This window comes from Myxocyprinus asiaticus, chromosome 15 (assembly GCF_019703515.2).
Source record: "Myxocyprinus asiaticus isolate MX2 ecotype Aquarium Trade chromosome 15, UBuf_Myxa_2, whole genome shotgun sequence".
NCBI lineage: Eukaryota > Metazoa > Chordata > Actinopteri > Cypriniformes > Catostomidae > Myxocyprinus > Myxocyprinus asiaticus.
In genome coordinates, this window is record NC_059358.1 from 29,000,451 (window position 1) to 29,024,127 (window position 23,677).

General features: G+C 35.9%; 2 protein-coding genes across 3 annotated transcripts in view; both read right to left on the reverse strand.

The window, feature by feature from the left end:
- LOC127453514 (protein shisa-7-like) overlaps nt 1-11,617 on the reverse strand; it is a 34,008-nt gene extending 22,391 nt beyond the window's left edge. For both annotated transcript variants that reach the window (XM_051719937.1, XM_051719935.1), the window contains exon 1: nt 11,087-11,617. The gene's annotated coding sequence lies outside the window, so the exon portion shown is untranslated. The remainder of the gene's footprint in view (nt 1-11,086) is intronic.
- A 2,089-nt stretch (nt 11,618-13,706) lies between these two features.
- LOC127453276 (ubiquitin-conjugating enzyme E2 S) lies at nt 13,707-22,424 on the reverse strand. Its single transcript, XM_051719514.1, has 4 exons — nt 21,919-22,424; nt 19,026-19,173; nt 18,725-18,915; nt 13,707-15,639 (listed from the first exon to the last, which is right to left on the reverse strand). Exons 1-4 carry the CDS (start codon nt 21,919-21,921, stop codon nt 15,301-15,303), a joined length of 681 nt encoding a protein of 226 aa, XP_051575474.1. The 5' UTR covers nt 21,922-22,424; the 3' UTR covers nt 13,707-15,300.
- Between the last annotated feature and the right edge of the window lie 1,253 nt (nt 22,425-23,677).

Sequence of the window (23,677 nt, forward strand, 5' to 3'; positions counted from 1 at the left end):
TATGCAGTGTTGTTTCTAAAACAAGATTAATCTAACTGATCTTGTTTTAAGGATTTTTAGATATTTTCACAGGAAAACAATATGAAAATTATTATCAAGAATATGATTTTTGCTCTAATATCAAAGGTCTTACTAGAAAAAAAGAAATTATGATCCAACGTGAATTTTCTTGATAAAACAATATGATCGTGCATGGTAACATGTGCATGTAAAATGGCTAGAAATAGCATTGTAGCTTAGCATTAAGCTGCCAATTTACACAAGGTATATTTCTATTTCTTCTGCTCCAAACTTCAAACTTACTTCTCTGTCTGTTCGTATGAATGAAATACATCATAAGAAAGTGTTTCACCGCTGTTCAAATGCACTTTGGATCGCATCATTTATATGTATAAATGTTTTCCATCTGAAAGGACTAAATATTAAATGAAATAAATGACAATAAAATGCAAAGTAATCTCTTCAGTAATCAAAATACTTTTTGAATGAAGCTGTATTCTAATTACCAATGATTTAAATTGGAACTGTAGTGGAATACAGTTACTTATATTTTGTATTTTAAATACGTAATCCCGTTACATGTATTCGGTTACTCCCCAACCCTGTATATATATATATATATATATATATATATATATATATATATATATATATATATATACTGTGTATATATATGTATATATATATATATATATATATATATATATATATTTATATATATATTTTTTTTATTTATTTATTTTTTTGTCTATAATCATGTGTGACCACAGGGATGTTGTTGAGGGTCAAGGTGGGGTTGGGGATTGGGAGGAGGAGGGGTAATAGTGTAAGTTAAATGTTGATTCTGTGTATATATGTTTTGCTTTTCCTTGTTATCTATAATAATCAATAAAAAATATTAATCAGAAAATATTTATTCTTTAAATATGTTCTGTAACATACAGTAAATATAACATTTACACTAAGGAGCATATTACATGCAGTACAACTGCAAATTCCAACGTCACACTCATAACTCTGATAAAGAAAAGCATGATGACCATTTGTCTAATGTGTTATTACAAGTCACTATGAATCAGAAGCATTGAAAGAAATGAATAGTAGCAATGATCTGAACAAATAGTGATCAGTCCTTTTCAGAGAGCGTAGCATGATGCATGACACTGGGAGGGAGAGAGGGAGACTGAGATGTTGTTGTTTTTCTGACATTTTATAGGTCTTTTTGTCAGAATGTTTTTGAAGAAGTGACAGAAACAGTGTTGTTAGAGATTTCTGCCACTCCCAATATCTCTAATCAATACCTATCTGCTATATTTTTCACAATTGCAGGGACCTGTGGAAAACCATTGAAATAGCAAATGTTTGGAGGGAAAAAATTAAAAAAAGATAGATAAATGCAAAGAGAGATGTTTGTGCATGTGTGTATGGGGCAGTGCAGTGAGTGGGTGGAAGAGAATGGAGAGTGTTCAGTGACACACTTACACACATTCACATACTGTATACACAGTACATACTATACACAACATTTGGAACATGCTGTGCTAACATCAGACATAGAGATTGCAAAACATGCGCACACATGCAGACAGTATGCTAGATCACGTAGTAAAGGAATCCTAACACACTCTTGTACTACATACATTCATACCACCTAACACAATCCACAAATACTTATATTGCAGTGATATTAAAATGTGCATAGACCTCAAAAAGAATGAGAACACAAAATGTTTTGTTCAAACATCAACAAGCTAAAGCCACCAGAGAGACCAATGTCACATCTTCTATTTAATTAACCACGGATGTCATCAAGGAAAATTATCTGCACAGAGCAGAACAGTGGTGACAAAAGGCAAATTACAATCTATCAAAATTCCATTGTAGGAAATACAGTGTTGGCAACAAAAATATACCACTGGAAAATATACCCTGTGGTCTCATCTTAGCGATAGCACTAAGTCTTAGACATAGAAGGTCTATGGTTGCATCATGGGATTAAGCTTGGTTTGCAAACCTTTCAGGCTACATATTTCAAGTAAATCTTGATTAACCAACAATCAACCCAAAAATATCTGTCTGTCTGTACAAGTAAAATATTCGTCATTTTAATGTAATGCCATAGTAAAAAAAAAAAAAAAGTTCATTGGTTAACTGTTAGTTACACTGTAAAAAAAAAATTCTGTCAAATTTACGGTAAAAACTGGCAGCTGTGGTTGCTAGTGAATAGAAATTCACTGTAAAAAATACGGTAACCATGTTTCAGGCTTTACAGGATGTAATTTTGATGCCTGTATATTTTATGGTGCATTATCGTCATTTATATTATTAAATGATAAACTTGATATTAACCTTCTGAAACTGTAAAAATCTGCTTTTTACTTTACAATCTATTGATAATCACCGTAGTAATTACAGATGGGTATGATGGCATGGGGTTCATCAATAGAGGCCCTTCCTGGAGCAATGACCAAAAACCATGTTGAGACAGTGCTCAGTGTCACTCACACAAACACTTAACACCTTCAGGGTAACACATGTGAAATTAAAATAATGTAATGAACATTAACTAAACTACATCAGTTTACACCCCAAAGTACATAACTGATATTAAAAATAAAAAGAAACATAACTATACCCATAAAATATAATGAAATGTAATGGGTCACGCAGGGAATTCTGGGAATGCCCAATTACTGTTTTTTACTGTAATTTTAACAATAATTTACAGTACAAAGTACATGTACTCTCTTGTTACATATTACATACATTTTTACCATTAATTATACGGGAAAATCAGACTTTTTACATCTAAAAAATTTAATTTTTAAAAAACAATTCTGTAAAACTACATGTATTGTCTTTTTAAATATATTACAATTTTGTACCATATATTTTAAGGTAACTACATGTTTAGAAATTAAGGGTTTTTTACTGTAGCATTTTTACAGCCTTTTACGGTTAAAATCATTTTTTTACAGTGTACCTTTCCATATAAGTTGACAAATTATATTTAAGAAAACAATATATATAATTGTATTGTTAAATATTACATATATATATATATATAATTAGATGTAAAAAGAATGAATTACTTTATAGTTAACAGAGAACATTACCTTTAACAAGACAATACTTGTACTTTTACAGTAACCTATTGTTACAATTATGGTGAAAAACAATAGCCAGGTGTTCCCAGAAGTCCCTGCATGATTCATCACATTTCATTACTTTTTATGAAAATACAAATAAACAGAATATTATTCTTAATTTAGATATCAGTTATGTACATTGGGATGTTTTAATGTTTAATTTTATGTTGTTTAGTTCATGTTTATTGCAGTTTTGGTACCCTGATGGTGATTTGTCTTGGTGTGGGTAACACTTTGCAGTGTTTTTACATTTGTATTGGCTATTCCCCCTGGAAGGGCCATCCTTGGTGAAATCTACAGTAGGTCATCATGTGTTCTTATGTTTTACCACCTGTGTTACTATGGTTGGTAGTAGTAGTGGTTAACAATACATTCAAAGTACAAAGCAGATTTTTGTAGTTCCAGGAGGTTGGTTGTATTAACATAAATTAATGATATTAACACAAAAAAAAATTAAAACGTTGAATTAACTTTATAAATTAAACAAAATCTTTTCCACTCAATCGAATAAAAAACAACCAGGCAACTTTTATTTTTATTATGTTGAGGCAACTTAATTTACACCACTTCCCTTTATTTAGCAAGCATTTGATGTTGTAAGTGTAACAAGCTGTGACTTGTAGTCTCAGCAATAGAGGATTGCATCATATCATATTTTAAATTTACATTTATTCATCTGGCAGACACTTTTATCCAAAGAATACATCATAAGCGATTCATCTAAAGGAGACAGTAGTATGAAAAGTGCTGCATTGCAAAGTTTTAGTTGCTTCAGAAAATTACTATTCAAGCATAGGCGTAACTAGACTTTATTTAGAGGGGCTTCATTCCCTCTAAAAATCAGTGACTTTACAATCAGCACGTAAGTGTTTTAAACAGCTGCAGCCGCAATGCTGCACTTGTTTGAAGCACGAGGTGCTTTGGTAGCTTTTCTTGCCTGTAAAGACTGACTAAAGCGCGAGCCAATAGCATTGGAGTGTGGGATGTGAAGAAGCATATCATTGGTTTGACCCACTGAACGAATACGCCCCATTTACTTCGTTCAATTCATGAACGAATGAGGATCCGCATCTTCTGACCGACTGAAGCAGAGGAGGCATGTTGCTCATTTAGTTAGGTAATCTTGTTTAACAAGGAGAGAAAGGCACTGGATTAATTAAGATTAAAAGTGACTAATGACATTACAATGACATCAGGCTGTAATTAAAACCTGTAATTACTTACAGGCTATGTTGTCCTTTTTGTATAGCTTGATGGTCACGCACAGCAGGGCACAAAATGATATGCTTTATTGTCATTTGTGGGGAAAATGCTTATGATATTTAAACACTGCCAAAATCTCTTAGTAGACACACTGATTTTAATACAGTGTAACTAGACTTATTTCTGTAGTGAACGTTAATGTGCTTTATCAATGGTTTAATGGCCCAAAAACACATAAAAGACGTTCATTTGTTGCCATGTACTGGTGTAAAAGAGTGATATACAAAAATGGTTACTTAACAAACAAGTGAACAAATCTGAACTAATCTACTGTGTGTGTATTTATATTAATTATATATTTATATTAATTATATATGTTTAATATATACAGTATATTACCAGTATTATTCTATTGAAATAGGGGGCCTGGGTAGCTCAGTGGTAAAAGACACTGGCTACCACCCCTGGAGTTCACTAGTTTGAATCCCAGGGTGTGCTGAGTGACTCCAGTCAGGTCTCCTAAGCAACCAAATTGGCCTGGTTGCTAAGGAGGGTAGAGTCACATGGGGTAACCTCCTCGTGATTGCTATAATGTGGTTCGTTCTCGGTGGTGCGCGTGGTGAGTTGAGCGTGGATGCTGTGGTGGGTGGCGTGAAGCCTCCACACGTGCTATGTCTCCGTGGCAACGCACTCAACAAGCCACGTGATAAGATGCACAGGTTGACGATCTCAGACGTGGAGGCAACTGGGATTCGTCCTGATCAAAAACAGCTTTTGCATTGCTTTTTTCTTTCCCCCTGCTCTTTAACCCACCCCTTATCAAAAGCAGCCCTGGCATAAATCACATGACCAGGCTCTGTTATATACAGAACAATACAAGACAGTAACTCTGTAATCTGTGCTGGGGCTCGGATCAAGAATGCAGAGTCTTTAAGATGGGTTGACGGTCTCAGAAGCTGGGATTCGTCCTCCACCACCTGGATTGAGGTAAATCACTACACCACCATGAGGACTTAACAAGCGCATTGGGAACTGGGCATTCCAAATTGGGTGAAAAATCCCCCACCAAAAAAATTTTTTTGGAGTGATTTTCTCTTTTGGATGAATTCAAGAGACAGAAGTCATGAGTTAATGTCATACAGAGAAACATAATCTGGAGTTAATTCACTCTACTAAAAAAACAACCTAGCTAAATGTAACATTTATTGTAATAATAGGTTTTTCTGGTGTTTGACATAACTTTAATCTATAGAAATTGCAAAATTCCTAATTTTCTATAATAAACACTTTTTTAAAATAATGTTAATAAATGGAAAATAAATGTAAAAAAATCTTTAATTTTTCAATCTTTCATCGGTTTAATTTTTTTATATAACTTTGTGTTTAATATAGAAAATGACAGTATTCTAAATGTACATTAGTTGGCTATCTTGAATGATGTAAACAGTTTAAAAAAAAAAATGACTGACTGAAATTAATGAATGTTACATTTATATAGCACTTTTTCTGACACTACACTCAAAGCACTTCACAGAGTGAACAGGGACTCTCCTAAAACCACCACCAGTGTGCAGCATCCACCTGGATGATGCGACAGCAGCCATAGCGCACTCACCACACACCAGCTATTGGTGGAGAGGAGAGAGTAGAGTTATAGAGCCAATTAATGGATGGGGATTATTAGGAGGCCATGAATGGGGAGAATTTGGCCAAGACACCAGGGTTACACCCCTACTCTTTACAAGAAATGCCCTGGGATTTTTAATGACCACAGAGAGTCAGGACCTCAGTTTAACATCTCATCCAAAGGACAGTGCTTTTTTTACAGTATAGTGTCCCATATCTAAACTGGGGCATTAGGACCCACACAGACTGCAGGGTGAGCACCCCCTGCTGGCCCCTCTAATACCACTTCCAGCAGCAACCTTAGTTTTCCGCAAAAGGTCTCCCAACCAGGTACTGGCCAGGCCCAACCCTGCTTAGCTTCAGTGGATAACTGGTCTTGAACTACAGGGTGATATGGCTGCTGATGACAAAACACAATCTATGCTAAAGAGTGGAATATATTAAATGTGCACATCTAATAGTGTCACTAGAGGCTGAGCCCCTCTAAGATCAAAATCTTAGAATCTCCCCTGTATCCAAGAAAGAAATGAGAGTTTAACAAGAATAATTTATATGCTTTTATTATTATTATTGTTGTTGTTGTTGTTGTATGGTCAAGTGCTCATGGAAAAGATGTGTCTTTAGCCGCTTTTTGAAGAGTCTGCTTCACATATGGAGTTAGGAAGGTCGTTCCACCAGAGGCAAAATGAAGCCAAAAGTCCGAGAAAGTTATTTTTTGCCTCTTTGTGTTGGTACGACAATGTGCTACTTGTTTGCAGACTCAGGCTTCAGGTGGGAATGTAGCTCTGCAGGAATGATTGTAGGTGAGCTGGAGCAGCCCCGGTGTCTGTTCTGTATACCAGCATTTGAAACTTGAACTTGATACGTGCAGTTTTTACTTATGCTGTGGTGCATGCTGGGAACCTGTCATCACATCTGGGTTTTGGCCACTGAAAATTCTTTAAGTTGTCCCAACACAAATGAATAAAGTTAACTTCCATTTTACACATTTAAATTGATTGCATACAATGAAATTAAGTTGTGACAAAAATTCAAGAATAGTGTTACATTAGCTCATTTTAAGTAACTTGATTTAACGAGGAGTAAAAAAAATATCTTTTGGATGTAGAGTAGTTAACTGTAAAATATACAGACACCAAAATGACATCCTTTAATGCCTGAAACATGGTCACTGTATTTTTACATTGAATTTCTGGCAATCTCACCTGCCATTTTTGTTGTTGTTGTTGTTGTTGTTGTTGTTGTTTACTGTAAATTAAACAGGAATTTTTTTCTTTTTTTTTTTCCAGTGTACTATGCCAACATCCGTGAGTGTCAAAAACTTGAATCAGTCAACGCCACCCAAAAGTCTGGTGACATCTCCTTCAGGGGAAATAAATTTAAAAGATGTGTGGCAAAAATGTCTTTAGAAGGAAAAACAAGTTCAGTTGCCTTTGATTGAATTTTATCAAAAATATGGTACAATAACCTTTGTGACTGAAAATGTGACACGAATTTTCAACAAATAATATAAAAATTATTTGTTATATAGTTATATTATATAATTATATAGACTGTATTCACTTATGTAATGCAGGGGACTTCATGAATGCTATGATAAATTGTTCTCCTAACAACAGCTGCTTATAATGAAGCATTCATTATTAGCAGGACACAACCCGTTTATGGTTTTGCCCCCATTTTCTCCGTAATTAATATGGAGGTGTTTAATGGCCAAAGTGCACTTAGAAAGGATTTCGAATTGACAGATGCAATTACAGTTCTTGCACGTACAGAGCAACGAGCACCATGCTTAATTTGACCTACGTGGGAAGAATGTTTTTCCTCACATTTTTGACATTGTATTTTTGCACACCTGTCAGAAGTTCTGTTGGAAACACTAAGCAACGAGGAAAAATGTATACATGGAACACTGATCTTAACAGGTGTAGTGTTGAGTGATTCATGCGAAGATCTGTGAGCCATTTACAGTTTTCACAGGAGCAATATTAAGAACAGTCTATAACATTAAAAACAGTAACCTCTCATTTGCATATGTATAATAAAGCGTAGGCCATTTCAACACCTTCTTGTCTCTGTGCAACAGTATGCGCCTCTACAAACTGGATTAGCTTTTCCTGAACGCGGCACCCAGTCAGCAAGGCACTGTGGGCGACTTCTGAGAGATGTGACACTGAAGATGTGGCGCATTCACAAACACTTTCTAGAACAGTAAGAAATGAGAGTTTCCAGACGAATTAAAGGCAATTCTTCTGGTTTCAATTTGGAATTATGAAATCTTGCTCTTGCTCTCTCAATTTCATTATATTTCTGTTGCAAAACATGTCTGTTTTGAATGTTCTCTCGACTTCTCTTTATCTCCCTCCCTTCATTTCCCCCTCTCTCACTCTCTCTCTCTCTCTCTCTCTCTCTCTCTCTCTCTCTGATATTCAGTGCGTGGGTTGAGGCAGCTCACTCTCTCTTAGAATAGCATTGCAGTAGTTCAGAATTGTATAGAAGGAGAAAGAGAATGATAGATAGATAGGATGAATAGACCTTATTCTCTCCCCTAAACCTGTGGCCTATGTCACAAAGCAGGATTAAACAGCTAGCAAGATAAGTTTAAGCTTAGTTTAAGCGAACTCTGAATTTGCGGTAAAAGGAAAGTGGATAGGCTTTCATCGGGTTCCTCGCCATAGTAACATACGCAAATCGGCTAACCTGTTCCAGGGCAGGCCATGTTCCCGATCAGAGATCTCATCCAGATTCTAGACCAATCAGCTGTGAGCAAATTGAAAGTCACTCCCCCCAGTATCTCTCACTCCAATTTAAAGTGCACTTCAATGAGACAATTTTATTCATTTACAAAATAAGCTATTTATGATCATTATTTATTGCAAGAAATATATTTTGCCATTTGTTTAAAGACACTTTAATTTTTTCCCAATCATAAACTTAAAATAATTATATAATTTCAAGTAAGATATTAATACAATATCAATAATGATCGCATGACTTTAAAATATAAAAACTTAGTCACTTCACAGTATACTGTAGATATATCAGAAAAGTGTGATGTCTAATAGTATTAAATTATATTTAGTAATTTTAATTAATACTAAAGCTTTTAGTTTCAATTTTTTAAATTTAAAATCAAGATTTAAAAAACTTTTAAAATTACTGTTTCTGTTTCACATCGATATATTATCTATTTTCATATTTTCATCATATTCAGCAGTAGCAATGTTTCTTCTTGCTGTGTAAATGCCTTTAAATTCTTTATCATTTACTAGTGATCCTCTGTGCTGAGTGAATGTATTATAATTATTCATGATTTCATTGTGATTATTCGTGTTGTGTAGATGTGTTTTGGTTGATCATGGGTTAAGGTTATAACTGTTATAACTGTGTTTAAATTCTTAGAATTTATCATAATTTTCATAAACATCTTCAGTGGAGAAGTAAATCTCACTTCATTCATGTGAACGCACTTGTGAACTCATCACAACCTCGGGATCAAACTCTGAATTGATAGAAAGTTGGTGACGAGCATCTCGATACCACTCAACCCTAATGAAGCCTGATTGGATTTGGTGAGTTTTGTCAAACTAAAACCAATCCTGGAATCCAGAATTTGTTCAACTTTTTTTGTGATACATGGCACAGCTATTCTCTTGAAAGAAAAATAGTTGGCCCTTTCCTTCATACCCGTGTGACCTTCCACCTCACTCTGTACTGTTAATGTAGCAGTCCTTGACATCCCAAATCATATGCATCTGCATCACCCTCTCACATACAAACAATCTGTATTCACCAAATGTATTGCTTTGTTCTTGATCTTGTTAAAAGGCTGGTCTGGAGGCCATACTATAAAATGAATGCAATGAGAAGTAGGAGGTGAAATAAACAAAAAAGCCACTGTGTGTACATCATGGACCGTGTTCAGCTCTTAAAGGCATTACAAGGCAGAGCAAGTAATTATCACATCGGACAGAACGAGAGAGTGTCCGATGTGACTATGGTAAAGTCAAGCAAGACTTTTGTCACAGCAGTCCCAAAAAGTCTGACTTCATAAGTAAAATATGTTGCAAAGCAGTCAAATCCAGCTGCCGTTTGTATGGCTGTGGGGAAATCTGCTGTTCTTGGTACCCCTTGACAGCACATTTCCTTTTACTGCAGGTCAATTTTGTAAACAAAACTATCCAAAACAATCAGCTTTTCATCAAATGTCCTGGAAGATTTTGTACTGAGTGCACCAGTTGAACCCAATTAAAAGATGCAAACCATACTGAATCAACAACCAACATTTCAGTCAAATAAATGATTAACAGTGGAAGCAGTAATCAGGCCCCCCAACTCATTTAAATCAACCAAATTACAGTAAGAAAAATTGTATATGGAACAATGTGCAAGGAAAGAATAACCTCAAATTTTGCCTTTCAAGAAGTCATACTATCCCTCACAATTGTTTTAAAAGATAGTGCCCAAATATGTGATGTGCAGGCTACCATCAGGCATTATAGGGCACAATGGAGTTTCATGGATCCTGTCATATTATAAGTAGTCAATATAATATAAGGCAACGTAAACATCATTAAACATCATACCTGTACAGACACACACCGAATGAAACGCAGTTCAGTACACTGCGCAACCAACCAAGCAAATCAGACTTTTGTTGGTCTAGCTACAGAGCAACTCCCCATTAAGAAGAGGTTTTGATCCATTTCTGATAACAAAAATCTGAAGGTGAGACTATGGCCATCGTGTATCAGCGTGTCTCATGCGGACTGAGGACCTGTAATTCGCAAGAGGGTAAGTAAGGTGTACATGACAACCAGCGCGAGAGCAATGAATGGCACGAAGGTGATGTGTAGCCACTTTACACTTGCATATGTGTTACAGATCTTTCTCTGGCCGCATGCTAATTGATTGAAAACATAAAATGATCCCACTTACGCATTTTAACCACTAACATCCCCCCCCCCCCGCAATCAGGACCAGCTCAGTAAACTTAATTGAGAACAGAAGGCTATAGAACAAAACATATGCATAATAACACAGGGAACGATTGATCAGACAATTAGATGACATGCATGCAGCAGTGTAGTCCAACTTGGGTGACTTACCTGTACAGAATTCTGTTGAGCCTCACGACACCACCGATCTCACATCACATTCAAGCTTGAGCGACGACGTTGGCTGTTATTTCCAAAGTGTTGCCGCACTCCCTTACTGATGTTAGTCTTGTCTTTTGGCAACAAAACAATAATTAGTCACTAATTTCTTTCCAGGATTTTCTTTCACCTACCTCAGTTGTTTCCATGTTTTACTACAGACAAAGCATCAATTTTCTTAACCTATGCAACAGATCTTGCAATATGATTTCAACTGATTTGCTTGTATATAGTACTGAGAAAGTGTTCCAGGTAAGATAGCTGCTGCCTAAGTTACCAAATGCGTCCTTGATATACTTTTGATAACGGTAGGCAAAGGTGGAACAAAAACGCCTGTTGCCATTAATGTCTTTTCGCGTTAATTCTCTCTGAAACGACATGCGAGTGTTGCTCTTTCACGTTGCTGTTAATCGACGCCTCCTGCAAAGTGTGCACACAAGAACATTCCGACCCTGTCACGAAACACCGGTGGAATGAGGCGGGTGGTCTCACAGAGGTCCGCTGCGCTGAAAAGTGCATTTATTGTGTTTCACGAGACGCTGACGATGTTGATTCCCAACCGCTTCAAGTGTTTCTTTTCTCAAACTACTTCTTATCTTTACATGACTATGGCTGGCTAAACATATTGGGGTTATGGTCACGCCGATCGGTTGCCATGGCAACAGTGTCATTTTGTTTGTGTCTCTAATCATTTTGATGCCTTTCCCTTCAAGATTCAAATAATTGGTTGTAGAAGACGAAATAATCACTATTGCTAAGTGCTAATGGTCGTGACTGATTTCGTAAAAAACAAAAAAGATTGCACGAAAAAAAAAAACGGCATGATGACACAGCCCAAGCCTATGGTATAAGCTTCACATTGTACTTTAAACATACAAGAGTCTACTGATTTTATGTTTTACTTGTAGATGCTTTTAGGGTAATTCACGACACAAACTGTAATCACAGTATCCGATTCTCTCGTGCATAAGGTGTAACATTTTTACAATAATAAAAACTTTGTATCTTAGGTAGAATATAATCACTACACAATTATTGCCAACCTGCTATAAAATACATCTATGCAAATAGGCTGAAATACATAAGATCAGCACATATTTCTATTTTTTAATGTACACCTAATATACTCATAAATCACCTCCATGTTTACAGCAAATATAAAATTACTCTTCTGCGACCGCACATAGGCCATAAATGCATTGTCAGATTCTGTGGATAAATCAGCGCCTGGCTAATCGACAGCCGTCAATAGCCATTTCAGCACCATGGAGAGCGATGCACTCAACTCATCATGCATGTATAGCCTACCGCACAGTACATAATCCGTGGAGGTCATGAAATATTTACCTCTTGGTGGTATGACACTGATTACTCTCACGAATAAAAGGGCGAGCTGTTTTGGGGACTAAAGTTCTTTTTAGGACCATGTTTAAGGCGTGCATCTGACAAATTTAAAACTCGTTTATATACAGCTCTGGAAACAATTAAAAGACCACTGCAAAATTATCAGTTTCTCTGGATTTACTATTTATAGGTATGTGTTTGAGTAAAATGAAAGTTTTTGTTTTATTCTATAATGACAACATTTCTCCCAAATTCTAAATAAAAATAGTCATTTAGAGCATTTATTTGCAGAAAATGACAACTGGTCAAAATAACAAAAAAGATGCAGTGTTTTCAGACCTCAAATAATGCAAAGAAAACAAGTTCATATTCATTTTTAAACAACACAATACTAATGTTTTAACTTAGGAAGAGTTCAGAAATCAATATTTGGTGGAATAACCCTGATTTTCAATCACAGCTTTCATGAGTCTTGGCATGCTTTCTACCAGTCTTTCACATTGTTGTTGGGTGAATTTATGGCACTACTGGTGCAAAAATTCAAGCAGCTCGGCTTTGTTTGATGGCTTGTGGCCATCCATCTTCCTCTTGATCACATTCCAGAGGTTTTCAATGGGGTTCAGGTCTGGAGACTAGGCTGGCCATGACAGGGTCTTGATCCAGTGTTCCTCCATCCACACATTAACTGACCTGGCTGTGTGGCATGGAGCATTGTCCTGCTAGAAAAACTGATCCTCAGAGTTAGGGAACTTTATCAGAGCGGATGGAAGCAAGTTTTCTTCCAGGATAACCTTGTACGTGGCTTGATTAATGCGTCCTTCACAAAGACGAATGTGCCTGATTCCAGCCTTGCTGAAGCACCCCCAGATCATCAGGATGACAATATTTTTATTTAGAATTTGGAAGAAATGTTATCTAGTTTATAGAATAAAACAAACATGTTAATTTTACTCAAACACATACCTATAAATAGTAAATCCAGTGAAACTGATAATTTTGCAGTGGTCTCTTAATTTTTTCCAGAGCTGTATACTGTGTATGCTTTGAGTCTTTCGCCTGTTGTACTGCAAGCTTATATATTTCCTCCCCTTTCTTCGGCTTTCCTTCTTACAGACAGCAATTAGCAAGCGAGCACCAAGCTAAGTGGGTGGGCTGCTGTTTCGGCCGCTCAGCCAACCTGCGATGAGAACCATTCATAACCACTCAAATTATAAGTCTGCGATATGCCTTTTGAGTTTGAGTGAAACATTTTTAAGGGGTAACATACACTGAATGTGTCTCATTCTCATACAATGTTTAAACAGAAAATATTGCTGTGGATCCTGATTGTGGCATGCACAGCAAGATGACAACAAAACCACTGGGTGGACAAGAATGCACCTAATAAGACAACAGATCATATTGCCTACAGTTAATCTCAACATTCATTATTTTCTTTCTAGCAAATAAAAATGTTAATTCCTGCATTTATAAACATGCATGTATTTTAAATTCCAGATGAACTTAAAGCAAGATGCATGCAAACACAGGGACAGAATAAAACAGATTTTTCTTTAACACAATAATAATAATAATAAAAAAAAGAAAATATCTCCCTAAAATTCCTTTATTTAATTTAAATAACTTAAAATGGCCACAAAAATGCCCTACTGTTCATCCACAAGCTTTTAAGTATGGGCAAACAGTCGCTGAAGGCACATCGTGCCCAACGTTCAGAGCAATTTGTTGGAGAACTGACGGCCAGAACTGAAGTCTATCGGAGAAGATTCCTTAACAGACTTTTGATTGAGAGACCAGCAGGGCTAGAGAAAAGCGCAGCTGTGATCATATAAAAAGGGAAGGTAAACATTCTTTTTGACAAGTAGAACATCAATACTAAAAATTGTTCTGAAACAAATTTCAAAATGGACAAACATCATGTGACCTCTATATGTCTGAAACGGAACAGCATGATTAACTAGTTGGTTGCCCCCTTGCTCTACCCCAACTGGTCTAATGGCTTCAACTCATGCACCAAAGTGTCTGGTAAATGTAGCTGTTCACTTGAAATGGAGAACAAGGCCTTTTGCAAAGTGGACAATGAAAAAGAAATGAACCAACAAAATTTTGTAAAAACTGGACAGAATAATACCATACAAATATGCACTCACAAAAAAATAATGCAAGAGTAAAAAAAAAAAAAAAGACAAGTGATATTTCACGAGTTATATTCAGACCACATTTTAACCACCCCCTCTGTTATTCCTGATCTTACATCTCTTACTCAAACACAGCAATCACACCCAGGGCAAGGTACTATTCTTCGATAATCCCCTGAATAAAACCTCATCTCTCATCTGTAATTTAACTGGTTCAGTCCAATGCAATAGGTCAGAATTACAGTAAGTGAACGGTCACACCTGAAATCTAAATATAATATCACTTCTGTGCAAAATAACTTGTTAGAAAGCCTGTTCTGGCTGTACACCCCAGCAGAACAGGGGAGTACAGGAAACTGTAGCATTCACTGATAGTCAAAATGTCATTACATAATCCCAGAGGCCACAAATAATATTAACCAAATACCTTTACAATTGTATTCATAATCTGAACGATTGTAAGATTTTGAAAACACAGATGAAACTCCTTTTGTGAGTGAAAAAGAGAATTGTCACATGGACAGTTCAAGTCCTGAGAGTAAGTTCAAAGGAACAAGCGAAGGAGTGTTCGGGTAGCATCATGGCAAAATGGCTATCCTAAAATAGAAAGACAGTTTAAGGAGGGGAAAAGGTGGTCTGCACAACTCAATATTTATATGTACACAAAAACACTGATTCACTCTTTTATAGCCGCCTCAAAGCTCGTTTTTTATCTGTTTTCTTCTTTGTAACTATATTACTATTGTTACTACTTGTGCTGCTGTTATTCGAGCTGTTGGTCCCAGCGCCCGCTGTTACCAAACCAGCCCCTGCTACACGTTTGTTCGGATCTCCTGCATGTTTCTTGGGTTGAGGTCCATCAGCAGGCTCCTGAGGGGCCCCTGACGTGCCTCCCATAGCGTGGATCTCTGTCAGGAGGTGAGCACGGGATGCATACTCCTTATAGTCCTCCAGAAGTAACCTCCCAGCCTCCTCATTCAGGGCTGACTCTGGGTTAGGATGGATCATAAGGCACTTGATGGTCTGTGAAAGACAAATTAGAGGTTTTACAATGAATCTTTGTGCACATTCAGCTAAGACACTTAGGGAATCAAAGATTTCAATATTGGAAAGATGTGAAGATCACAAAATGTTCTTGATTCCATAGCCACATCTAGCCTTGGCTGAAAATGTTGTAACTGTTGTAGAGCACAGCTACTCTGAAATATCAATAGTGGGCTGGGCAGATTCAACTCATATCAAGCTTTATTGGTAAGATAAACATAAGTGTACCATGCCAAGGCATTATTAGACACTATACATTCAGATATAAAACACATTGAATACTGCTGTTTAATTTCTTAAAGTTTAAAATCTCAAAACTATTATTTTCTCTGGCTGCCTTTCAGTCTCTATTGCTCACACGCTGGGTCTCTCTCACAAAGTTTCGCTTTTGACACTGGTTCAGCTGACAGCGAGAGAGCATTTTCAGCGATTCAAAGAGATACTGCAGCTTGTCCATATCTCTCCCACACCTGGCTCATCACTTGCAGATGATGTCTCCATTCTCTGTAGAATAAATCCACTCCTGTGTTTATGCACTACGGGTATAAATCACTAGTTTCATGATGATACAAACTTATATCAATTCTCTTAGCTAACGATCCGGTGTTTGCAATACCCATGTCTACCGATGCGATTTAGATTTGATTCGATTTAGGGGCTTGAGACCAATATGAAAGGATATTATGTGCCCATTTTATAATATAAACAATCAAGTAACACACAGGTGATCCTCAATGTTCATCAATATTCAAACCAAATATCACCCAGTTTTGATTGAAGTTACTGCAGTCAAAATAAATGCACTTAATGACATAATTTTAGAAGTATTATATTATAATGGCATTATTTTTATTTACATATCCTTTCTCAAACAGTAGCCTATGCACTGCAGTGGTAGAGACAGGGTCCCTTTCTTCCAGTTATCTTCCATGGGTCTTGTTCATATAAGATCAACATTATATCATATTTGGCCTCATATCCAATAGCAATTGCACTTTGGAAATTGAAAACAGCTGTTTACGATCAGTGTTTTTGCGATTCCTTAGTGAAAAATCTACCAACAGCAGCTGCGGGGTGAATGAGTCTAAATAGAGCAGACGCAATAACAATGACGGCGATCCATGAAATATCATGTCAAACCTTGGGTTTATCTTGATCCACCAATCCGGATGGGAATTTAAAGAAGCCCAAACCTACAATAATCTTTTTGAAACAAGGTGTTTCAACCCCACAAACAACTTCAGCGAACCACCCATAGACAGCAGACCTTTTCTGCGCTGTCAATAGAACCTGGCATTTGCTTTTAAAAAGTAACTTCATCTATGTGTTATTAGTGTTTTTTTCCTTGGCTGCTACTGCTCAGAGTGCTAGGCTGCTGCATCGCCTGGCACTTGCTTCACGCTTTGATAGAAATGCATACAGACGTGGCTGATGCGAGTGTAAAAATAACAGTGCATTCTAAAATAATACACATCGACTTTTTATGCGTTGCATCGATGCATTTCAACGCTTGTTATTTGACTGATACATCAATCCAGATCAGATGCATCGTTACAACGCAATTATGCATGGGATATGCGTTGCACGTAATGAATAAGTGTATGCACTGCTCCACACAATAAGTTTCTGTGCTAGGATGTGCAGTCCGGTCGAGCATGTACCTTCTAAAAATTTTGTTGAAACCTACAGTATGCCACTGCTTTAATGTAGGGATGGGCATTGAGTAACTTTCTTGTAGAGTAAACATGAAATGAGAATAAGTTCAAGCTTCAACCTTTGAACCAGTTTTTCCTTATGAAAAAATGAGCACTATTCATAAACAACATCTAGATAAATAAAAAAAAAGACAAAAAACATTTGCACTTACACATTCCAAGTTTTCTGAAGCTATACAATCACTTTAAATACTGACAGAATTAACATTTTGGGAAAATTATTCCTTTAATAATGTCATGCATTCACAGCGCCACTCAATGCATTTTGCTGTGTAACACAAAGCAGTTGTAACGGCAAGATTTAGGTGAGAGAAGCAGTTTCATCGTTGCCCACGGAAGGCAAAGGCACAAAGGAAAATCAAATTGCAATATTCGAGTAGTGTTTTTACTAGTCGAATATTTAAAGCCGAACGAGTACTCGACTAATCCATTACTTGTGCATATCCCTAGTTTAATGGCAAGTTCCATTATGACAACTTGCTGTCACTAAAGCTAAACGTCAGTGTCTAATGTGTATCACAGTTTAAGACTATGCAAGTGATCAAGGTTGAGTAACATGTTGCAACAAAGTAAATCAGGTGGGCTTGGTAGACAAAAATGCTTTTCATTAATAGCCACTAATAGGTATGAATAATAATTTAGGTGCTTGAGTGTGAAAAATTACAGTAAATTGTGAACGAATTCTCATTATTGCAACTTATTTATGAAACACATAATAACAATACCTTAGAGACTTACATGGCCAAGAAGCTTTTATAATTATTAAATGCCAATTCTGATGATTTCAATCAAATAGACAAACCATTATATAAACTGTTTGGGTTAATCTGAAAAACACACACAAAAAACAAAAAAACAAAAGTGTGAAATACCTTAGAAATACCTAGAGCCTCACCTAAATTGACATGCAAGTTGACATGTAAAGTTCAAATTAACTTTAATTTTTTTATTTTTCAAACAAATCAGCCTCTGTTTTTTTGGCCAAAGTTCTGTATAGCTAGCTATAATGATAATGGACATCTGGACATGCACCAGAAAATGTTTTAAAAACGTTAAAATATTTCTTGATTTTATCTAACTGTTATATATTTTTTTTATTATGTGACCTGAATGAAATCAGTTTTTCATGAACATTACCCACCAAAACTGCAATAAAGTTTAAGTTGGGCTCCAAAACTTTATAATTTGCCAGAGAAAAAACAAGGAATGCCTCAGAAAGTCATTCACCTTAATGAGTAATACCAAGTAAAGATGAACGAAACCCCAAATCTTTGGGTATAATTAAGGCAATTTTTCAAAGAACTTTAGCTATGTGATGCATGTTCAGTTCAGCCTGTCCTGCTACTTACAAGCAATACATGTCTCAGACCCAACTCTGCCTTCCAGTCTCTCTTCAGTACATTGACACAGATTTCACCCTTGTGCCCAACATTAGGATGGAAAATCTTAGTCAGGAAATAGCCTCTGGGCGGTGCAGCAGGGAAATCCTTCCCAAGGACTAAACGCATCCGGAACACCCCTCCGGCATAAGGAGTTCCTTCTGTTAGGCAAAAGGGGAATAAGAAATTGATATGGGCCAAACCAATCCTCCTGCAACAAAGTTATAAGAAAACGAGGTGAAACAACTACCAATATCATTTCACTTCTTACCTGGGCCTTCAATAGCAGTGTGAAGTTCTGTGATATCCTCTTCGCTGGGGTAGACTTTGATGCCCTCTGGAGGGTCTGCTGCCAGGGCAGAAACCTCTTTATAGACAAGTCTCAACACTTGGGGAGGCAAGTTCTCCACATTCGAATTCTACACACACACACACACACACACACACACACACAAATAAGTAATTGTGAGTGTCACACCCTTCATATACAGCACTGACTGTGTTACAAACTCTACATCTGCTTTTAAAATCACAGATAAAGTGATGGGCAACATCATTAGTGCCACAGGTGTAACTAGACCCCCTAAAATTCATCTCAGCCCCCCTAAAAATCTGTGACTTTGCAATCAGCACGTAAGTGTTTTAAACAGCTGCAGCCGCAATGCTGCACTTGTTTGAAGCACGAGGTGCTTTGGTGGCTTTTCTCGCCTGTAAAGACTGACTAAAGCGCGAGCCAATAGCATTGGAGTGTGGGCTGTGAAGAAGCATATCATTGGTTTGACCCACTGAATGAATACGCCCCATTCACTTCATTCAATTCATGAACGAATGAGGATCCACATCTTCTGACCGACTGAAGCAGAGGAGGCATGTTGCTCATTTAGTTAGGTAATCTCGTTTAACAAGGAGAGAAAGGCACTGGATTAATTAAGATTAAAAGTGACTAATGACATTACAATGACATCAGGCTGTAATTAAAACCTGTAATTACTTACAGGCTATGTTGTCCTTTTTGAATACCTTAATGGTCACGCACAGCAGGGCACAAAATGATATGCTTTATTGTCATTTGTGGGGAAAATGCTTATGATATTTAAACACTGCCAAAATCTCTTAGTAGACACACTGATTTTAATACAGTGTAATTAGACTTCTTTCTGTAGTGAACGTTAATGTGCTTTATCAATGGTTTAAAGATGAACCCATTTGTTGCCACCTACTGGCGTAAAAGTGTGATTTACAAAAATGTATACAGTATATACTGTGTATGTATATATGTGTGTGTGTAAAAAAAAAAAAAAAAATATATATATATATACACACACACAAACACACACACACACACACACACACACACACACATATATATATACAGTGCTGGATATTAACTGATTGCATGTAATCTGGATTACCTAATCAGATTATGAAAATCAAGTACTTTAATTACAATTACATTTTTAAATATTTGTAATCGGACTACAGTTACTTTCTTATGGATTACATGATTACATGTTCATTAGGCAACAGCAGTAAATTGCTCATTATATGCATTAAATGTATATCTTTTACATTTTTCACTCAGCCTAACTATGAAGTACAGTACGTTCAGTAACACTTCGAGTGTGTTTGGAAGAGAGGGAAAGGACGAGGGATGTCAAATTGCACACAGACCTGATTCTCATCATTAGCCAGGTTAAGATGGAGTGGTCTAAATCAGCATTTGATCACTGGATGTACAGAAATTATGTAACTTTTAAGGCGACACTGTAAAGTGACTTTTTTTTCCCAATGTAAACTCTGCCTTCCAAAGATTAATATCCTGTCAACTGCAAAGGATTCAACATCAAATTTAAATAAGCATTTGAATAAATGTTTTTTTTTACTTATTTCCTGATGAACACATTTTAAGCATTATTTGAATTATCACTCTGTGTATAATTTAACCATGTGTCACAATAAGTTTGGAAGGTTTTGTCCATCAAACATATATTCACAATGTAATCCAACTGCATTAGCGGTGTAAAGAGTTTTAGTTTCGTGACTTGCTTTTGTACTCTGCTTCAAAATGCAATTTTTGTCATGTAATTTGTAATCAGTTCACGATTACAATTCTGAAGTAATCTGCCCAGCACTGTATATATATTATTACCAGGGTTATTCTATTGAAATTAAAATTTTCTCTTTTGAACAAACTCAAAAGACTCAAGTCATGAGAAAATGATATACAGAGAAACATAATCTGGAGTTAATTCAATCTACTAAAAAACAACCAAGATTTATTTACATTTACATACAACCAAGAACCACATTTATCATAATAATAGTTTTTTGTGATGTCTGATATAACTTTAATTTATAGAAGTTGCAAAATTATTTATTTACAGTTATAAACACGTTTTTATTATTATTATTATTATTATTATTATTATTATTATAAAAGTGGAAAAAAACAAAAATCTTTGAATGGTTTCAGTTTTTTTTTATTTATTTTTTTACTTTGAGTGTGTTTATTATAAAATAAATAAATAAAAAAAGACAATATTCTTAATGTATATTAGTTTGCTTGAATGATGTGAACACAGTAAAAAACAAAAAAACACTAAGCTAAAGAGTGGAAAACATTAAATGTACACATCTAATAGTGTCATTAGGGGCTGAGCCCCCCTAAAATCGAAATCCTAGATTCGCCCGATTAATGCCAGTGACAAAGATCTGAAAATAAGCATGTTCGTGTTGATAATTTCCCCGACTACTTCAGTGAAGTGCAAATGACCATCGAAAGTTCCCAAGTGAGCTTGTAACTATTAGTTTGGCATAAGACTGTATGACTGAGTTCGCAGTGGCATACTATACAACTCTTTTTACGTCTGCCATATCTGTCTATGGCAAATACTATGGTAGTATGCCATTCCGAACTCGGCAGAGGACCATCTGGGTTCTATTCTGTTAGCACAAGGCAGTAATCAGGGCATAAAAACGTAAATAATTATTATTATTAATTTGAAGAACAATGAAGAAAACAAATAAGAAAGTTACAGCTCAAACAAGCTAGCATCTGGTAGGCAAGCTATGTTATAAAGGTACGGCCATAAACTGAAAATATATTTTCTTATAACAACAAAACCATTTGAATCTCTAGAAATCATCGCACAGAATATACATACCATTTCCAGCTGTGTGGAGCACACAGATAGCCCAAATTTGTCCCAGACGAAAAAATAAATAAATAATAATAAATTAAAAAAAAACTCTACCCGACCGACCGACTAGATAGATCCGGCGATCAATATCAAGCTCGACTGAGACCAGCTATAACGAATCTAAAAATTAGAAACAAATCACAACTGTACAATATATGAAGACCCTTAACTACTTACAGAACCCTACTATTCAAAATCAATTTCGGTCCGATTGCTAGTATTGCTATCAAATCAAGCTAAGCTAACGGTAGGCTTGCTGAGCAATTTAAATATATGGCTATTTTCCAGAGTTTTTCTTCGTGAAATTGTTGTCCGACGTTCTCCTCAGATCAAATGTGCCGTGTACAGGTTTTGAGTCCAAAAAGTTGCCAATTTCGTCTCTGATAAAGTTGATTTGTCCGATAACTTACTGTAGCCTGTCATCAGCTAGCAGTCTTTGACACAGGAACAAAAATACCAATTCTTCAGCGAAGCGCTTCCAATGCGTTTTAACCAATCAGAATCTGAGAAAGGCTGCACATGCCAAACAATCAAATCAGGATAACCAATCAGAAGCTTAGGATGCACTGACGTAGCTGACCATGGAAACCTCACGGACCAGAGAAAGTTGAGAATGCGAAAAACGCTTCTTGGTAATAGGTGCGTTTGAATAACTCATGCCCTCCCAAAGGCAGGGACAAATGTATTTCAGTGGAGGAACCAATGAAAAACTCTGAACTGTAACATACAGAGGTTTCTAATCTTTTTGGAAGCTTTTATATGTTTATTTATTGATTACCCTTGTTTTTTTATTTACAGTTAAACCAATCATGCAATTAAAAACCTTTATATTTTTTCAAAAATAAATGTATATACACTACCGGTCAAAAGTTTTGAAACACTTACTCATTCTTTATTATAATTTTTTATCACATTTTAAAATAATAGTAAAGTCATTAAAACTATGGAATAACATAAATGGAACTATGGGAATTATGTTGTGACTAAACAAAATCCAAAATAAATCAAAACTGTGTTATATTTTAGCATCTTCAAAGTAGTCACCCTTTGCCTAGAATTTGCAGACATGTACTCTTGACATTTTCTCAACCAACTTCTTGAGGTATCACCCTGGGATGCTTTTTAAACAGTATTGAAGGAGTTCCCATCTATGTTGGGCACTTATTGGCTGCTTTTCTTTATTATTTGGTCCAAGTCATCAATTTAAAAAAAAATGTTTTTATTAAATTTTAGTTTTATAATCAAATAAATTAATATGGTGGCACAATTATATTTTTGTCTACAAAACTCATTTCAAACATTTAAGCATACGCCTTCAGATCAAAAGATTTTTAAGATCATGAGAAACATTTCAGTCGTGTTTCAAAAATGTTTACCAGTAGTGTATATACACTGGCAGCGAAAAGTTTGGAATAATGTACAGATTTTGCTGTTTCGGAAGGAAATTGGTATTTGAATTCACCAAAGTGCCATTCATCTGATCACAAAGTATAGTCAGGACAATACTGATGTAAAAAAACAGCACCATCACTATCTGAAAAAAGTCATTTTTGATCAAATCTAGACAGGCCTCATTTCCAGCAGCCATCACTCCAACACCTTATCCTTGATTAATCATGCTAATTTGCTAATTTGGTACTAGAAAATCACTTGCCATTATATCAAACACAGTTGAAAGCTTTTTGGTTCATTAAATGAAGCTTAACATTGTCTTTGTGTTTGT